This window comes from Dendroctonus ponderosae, unplaced genomic scaffold (assembly GCF_020466585.1).
Source record: "Dendroctonus ponderosae isolate FM_Combo_2020 unplaced genomic scaffold, Dpon_F_20191213v2 Dpon_F_20191213_2, whole genome shotgun sequence".
In the NCBI taxonomy this organism is placed as follows: domain Eukaryota; kingdom Metazoa; phylum Arthropoda; class Insecta; order Coleoptera; family Curculionidae; genus Dendroctonus; species Dendroctonus ponderosae.
The window spans coordinates 3,152,871-3,158,708 of NW_026018165.1; the positions used below are offsets into that span (position 1 = coordinate 3,152,871).

The 5,838-nt window shown below is 34.9% G+C and overlaps 2 protein-coding genes across 3 annotated transcripts in view; one reads left to right on the forward strand and one right to left on the reverse strand.

Annotated features, from left to right (window-relative positions):
• Positions 1-232: 232 nt before the first annotated feature.
• LOC109536909 (glyoxylate reductase/hydroxypyruvate reductase) lies at positions 233-2,329 on the reverse strand. The gene is made up of 2 exons (XM_019903364.2): positions 1,539-2,329; positions 233-1,445 (listed from the first exon to the last, which is right to left on the reverse strand). The coding sequence occupies exons 1-2, from the start codon at positions 1,706-1,708 to the stop codon at positions 542-544; spliced, it is 1,074 nt and encodes a 357-aa protein (XP_019758923.1). The 5' UTR covers positions 1,709-2,329; the 3' UTR covers positions 233-541.
• LOC109536908 (activating signal cointegrator 1 complex subunit 1) overlaps positions 1,446-5,838 on the forward strand; it is a 14,736-nt gene continuing 10,343 nt past the window's right edge. The window contains exon 1 of one of the 2 annotated variants that reach the window (XM_019903361.2): positions 1,446-1,640. Coding sequence is in view for 1 of the 2 variants with exons in the window: in XM_048664211.1 (XP_048520168.1) it covers positions 3,324-3,331 (8 nt within the window). In the remaining variant the exon portion in view is untranslated. Of the gene's footprint in view, positions 1,641-3,306; positions 3,332-5,838 lie in introns of those variants that run through there. The other variant, XM_048664211.1, reaches the window with a different exon arrangement.

Consider the following 5,838-nt stretch of genomic DNA (forward strand, 5'->3'; position numbering starts at 1 on the left):
ATCGAAAGCCAGAGTAGGACAAGCTGGACTACACTCTTTTAAACCCCTAGAACCAAGAAAAAAAGCTGAACAGGATATTGAAACATTTATAAAATTATAAGAAAAAGGCAATATTCTAACAAAAATATAATTTACAACTTTTGAATAATTATAATAAAACGGACAGAAAGACCGATTGGGTCGATAGCCTTTTTCTGTAGGAAATAAAGATTATTTATATATAATAATAAAACAAATATGGATCACTATAATTTGGACATTGGCATTGAACATATTAAATAAACTAAGAATAAATCTGGTAAGAAAATCATGGCAAAAAAACACTAAATCCACTTTTTGACAATTCCTATTGTAATAGTTATAATTCCTGAATACAGTAAACGCATTTGGATAAATAAGCAGTGACTGTATTTCTTGCAATTTTCATCGATTTATATCCTACTAATTCTCCTATCTGAACAGGAAACTGGTGTAAATGTACAAAATCAAAATTATGTTTCTTGGCAGATCTGAATGCAAACGAATGAAACCTTTGTTGATTTTACACGACAAGCTCTGTAAGCAAAGGTTCATTCTTTAAAGCAGCTACGATATTTTTTGCAGTTAGAATAGCCATATCGTTCCGTGTTTCAATGGAAGCACTGCCAATATGAGGCAGAATTACGCAGTTTTTCAGTTTAAACAATGGATGATCGAGAGGTAGAGGTTCAGGGGTCGTTACGTCCAATCCTGCGCCCCAAATTGTCTTGGATTCCAATGCTCTCACTAGAGCGTCTTGATCAACTACTCCGCCTCTGCTCGTATTGATAAAAACTGCGGTGCTTTTCATTTTTTTGAATGCAGCTTCGTTAAATAGTTCTTTTGTTTCAGGGGTTAAGCTGCAGCTGACGCTGACAAAGTCGCTTTCAGCTAAAAGTTCATCGAAGCTGACTCGCACGGCTCCAATGTCCCTTTCAGCTTCTGGTTTTTCAGATCTGTTGTAGTACAGGAGTTGTTTGGGCCCAAACGATTTCAGTCGTTTGGCGATCTCCTGGCCGATTCTTCCAAATCCCACAATGCCTACTGTCGAGCCTTTGAGTCCGGGCCCGCACATCCAGAAGGGCGACCAAGCTTTCCAGCCACCCGTTTTAGCTTCTTCGTTGGCTTCCAACAGTCTTCTACTGGTACTCAGTAGTAAAGCAACTGCCAATTCCGCTGTAGCATCTGTGAGAATGTCTGGAGTGTATGCCATTTTTATACCACGTTTTTTTATTTCTTCCACATCGAAATGGTCGTAACCAACCGACATGGTTGCGATAATTTTTAGGTTTTTCCCAGCTTTGTTCAAAATCTCGGCGTCTATTTTATCGGTTAGCATACAAAATAGGCCCGATTTGTTCTCGATATTTTTCAGAAGCTCAGTTCGAGGTACTGGGCCCGGTCCTGTCCAGATCGAAATCTCACAGCTGGGATGGAAACACAATGTTTGGTTACTTTTGTTGAAATCAACTATTTCTTTGCAGACGCAACTTTGGTTAAAATTCTTAAAGAATACTTACGTTTTACTTAAGATACACAAGGCTTCTTCATTTATCTGACGAGTTACGTATACTTGTGGTTTATTCATAGTGTTGCTGTAAAACCGTATTCGTGGAGCACAGGTAAATAGCACTGTCTTTTTATGAATTATTCTGACGCAAGTCTGGTGGATTACGCGGAATGAATACATTACTTATCACGAAGAAGTGGTATGAAATAATTATCAAAAAGACTAATTTTGATTTCCAAATTTTATTGACTTGTTAAGTCAAGCATATTGAGCGAAGATAAGCATATACTTACCTATCATGCTAAAGACTGGCGGCTTATTTAAATGTTCTGTTGACGATCGCAAGGGAATTGTTGTGTGAAAATTGCTTCGACTTTATTGCAGATTACTTATTATTAGCACACATTGGTTTACTCGCTAAAGTAATCGAACAGTCACTACACAAATACAGATATGTACAAAAGAACCACAGGTAGAAAGCAAGTTTGACTGTTTATAAAGTGCGCTATGTTTAATAGGTAGTTATATAAATTAACGACAGAACTTGGCTAATAGACAAAGAATATTCATAAACTTTACCAGAAACGTGAAACTTAGATCAAGAAAAGTTAACGTGCTTATTGAAAAGAGAACGGAAAATCCCGATTAAAAAATCATTCAATATTGATACAGTTCAAACTTAAGGAAGTTTGTTTTATAACTTATCACGTTTAAAACAGCGATAAATTCAATAAACGTATACAGAAAGAAACGTTATCACCAACTGCATTTTTGTGACTGCATTTAAAAACGTCAAAACTAACAAAATTTTATGACAATTTGACACTAATTACGCATTCGCGGGATCAGAAATCCAAATGCGATACAGCGTTGCCGCATTTGCGGTTTAATGGCAGAACTATCAACTTTTTTAATTGCCTGTTTTAGCCAGTTTATAGCTTCGACTAAAACTCTCACGGTTTTCATCTGGAGCAAGTATTCCGCAAATATTATTTAAAGGTTACTGAATTGATATTTGCAATATTTTAATATGTAAAAAGTTGTGCTACAAGTGAATTTTCTCGGGCAATTAACCGCAATTCCTTAAAAATTCGAAACTCTCAAATCAAAGTAAGTAGGAACTTGAAATTTCACATTATTTAGACGATATTTTAATCTGAAAGTCGTAAAAATTGTAAGTATTCTAATCGCAATAAAGTCTGGTTTTTATGAGCTCTGTTAAGGATGAGGTAGAAATGAATGTTTCCACGTGACTGCGTCTTTTGAAAAGTTTGGCATTTCTAAAATAAAGCAAGTAGGAATTTGAAAAATTCACAGTGTTTTTAAGAAATTAGAGTGAGAGACTCTCTAGAGAGATTACTCTAATCGCACTGAACCTTGATTTTATGTGCTCTATTTACAGAGCTGTAGAAAGTGGTATAAATAAATGTTTTCACAAAACTGCGCCAAAAAGTAGGGCAAATAAGAAGTTAAAATTTCCATTGTTGAGATGATATTTGAATATGACAGTTCTGAAAATTGTCGTGTAATCGCACTAAAGTCTGGTTTTTATGAGCTCGGTAAATGTTGTTGTAAAAATGTATGTATTCACACAACTATGCCTTTTCAAAATTTGTAGTTTGTAAGTTAAAGCAAGTAGGAACTTGAAATGTTCACATTATTTATAGGAAATTCGTGTCCGAAAGTTCTGAACATTGTACTCTAAGCGCACTAAAACCTGATTTTTATGAGCTCTAAATGGTGATGTAGAAATTAATGTTTTCCCGCTAGTGAGCCTTAAAAAATCCTGATTTATATGACAGAGTAAGTAGGAACTGGAAATTTTTACATTATTTAGAAGATATTTATCTCTGAAAGTCCTGAAAATTGTACTACTCTAATCGCACTAAAATCTGATTTTTATGAGCTCTGTAAATGGTGGTCTAGAAATTATTTTTTTCACAAAACTGCGCTCTTTAAAAAAGTTGCGATTTCTAAGATAGAGTCAGTAGCAACTTAAAAATGTCACTACTTGAAGTAGGAATGTGAATCTACAAAAATTTTATGAGCATGGTCAAATCAAATCGTGTAATCAAAAATCAAGTTTATGTAAAACATGACAGTTGCAGCCAATCGAATAATAATTATTTTTTTCTATAAGGAAATATGCTACTTAATTTTAGCCGCATTTATTGATGAAAAAGACTTAGTTTAATCGAATTTCGGCAAAATTTTTATAACTATTCATACAAGTGTGAAAAAAATCATTTTCAAAATGACGTTGATAAAACCGCCCAAAATCAATTTTTACAAACGGTAACCCCCATTTTGGATAATTTTATCTTAATCAGTGTTAAAAATAAGGATAAGTGTGTGTAAAGTTGTATATTCTAAAAGTGTTAAGTTTTCTAAATATTGTCAGTTTAATGTTTTAATATGGCTATACTGAAATACTGGCACTCTTAGTTACCATGGCAAAAGTGGCCATTTTTAATACAATCAAATGCCAAAGGAACACTTACAGCTGTCAGTTACCTTTCGAAAATAATTAATAATCATGACCAGACGCATAATTTATACAAACGAAGATTATTAAACTTATCCATTATTTATGGAGAATATGATAAATTAAAGAGAAAAACAAGAAGTGAGAATAGAAATCGTAGAAATTCAAATAGTCTTTTGAGTCAGCGAATATTCAAAGTACCCAAACCCCCCCCTTGAATTCATTCAACATGTGAAAACTACCACCATCGAGCCAAAACAAGAATTTCATTCATGTATCATTTACGCTACTTTACTACACATTTCTACGAAACCGGTATTCATGCACATGGAAACCGGTTTAGAAGACTCCGATGGTCACGTGGGTTCGAATTTCTCGGGCAACCCCGCTTCCTATTGGCCGGAGTCGGATTCCAAGCATTCCGACGGAGGTCTAGCTTCGGGGCGTTTCCCATTCTTCGGGTCGCCCCGTCTGTCATCGGATGAACGAAAATTTCGTGAATTCTTCGGGATATTCCTCGTTTTAGATCGGTCACGGTTAGAGATCCCGATTTGGGGTGTCATAGAGTATATGTCAAGATGACAGAATTTAGGCACATACAGGGTGTTTTTCTCACCCAATTCCGAATTTATTTACTAAATTCGCTAATTTTGTGGAAATTCACGCATGCACAAAGTCAATTCGCGGAATTTTGGGAGACACTAAATTCAAAAATTAAGCAACTTGGCTCAAAAACTGCCCTTTTCGTCATGGCAACTGAGAGTGAGTGTATTTATAATAAGGTGCGTAAAAATAGCCATATGAATGACATGAATAGACAATCTTATACTTAATCTAAAACTGAAACCGTTGCACGTCATCAACCGGCAAACTGAGGGTCAGTTGACAAGTTGTCATGAAAATCTTTTGTGCGAGTGAAATATTCAACATTTATTCTGACAAACTTTACACAACAACACAGTAATTACTGTGTTGTCAGGTTGACGTTAGATTTATCGATTAGTTTTTGAGTCTTTTAAAGTCTTCAAAAGTGATAGTAATAGAAAAGTGATTTAGAAATAAGCCACCACAAAAATATCTTATTGACAACTTGGCTGAACAGTATGGTCATAAAGTGCTTCGTCTTCCTCCGTATCATTGCGTCTTTAACCCTATCGAGCATGTTTGGGGCCTAACTAAAAATTACTACAACAAACATATTGGACGCGATGGCACTACTGCAACTTCTTGTTTAAATATGTGGGATGAAGCACTAACCACCGTAACTCCAGAAATATGGAAAAACTGCATCAGGCATACCGAAGATGAAATACCCAAGTGGTATGCGCGAGAACATTTATTTGATCGGCAAGAAATTCTTCCAATTGTAATTAATGTTGATGATGATGATGATAGTGATTTCGATTTTACGTCATTGTCAGAATAAATGCTAAATATTTCACTCTCGTACAAGATTATAAACAAACAATGATAATGTAATGTTTAAATTTTATATTCAATGGTTTTGTGTGATTGATAAATAAAAGAAAAAAATTTCATTTTATTACCTATACTTAACCAATACCTTACATTTCCGTGGTTTAAAATTAAGCGATTATTATTGATTTAAAACCAATTCAATAATCCCAAATAAAAACAAAATATTTTCATGACAACTTGGCAACAGGGTCAGTTTGACAGTTGATGACATGCAACGGTTTTGGTTTTAGATTAAGTATACATAACCCCGGAACCAGTTTCTTTGGAAATAGAACCGTCGTAGCGCAAATAGCGGGTAGCCTTTTGTGAGCGCGACATTAGTGGCGACCGTGACAGGACTTTCACT

Coding starts and splice junctions, on each gene's coding strand:
- LOC109536909 (XM_019903364.2), bottom strand. CDS start 1,708: ATGTATTCATTCCGCGTAATCCACCAGACTTGCGTCAGAATAATTCAT. Junction 1,446..1,538: donor TTGTGTATCTTAAGTAAAAC/GTAAGTATTCTT, acceptor TTTCCATCCCAG/CTGTGAGATTTCGATCTGGA.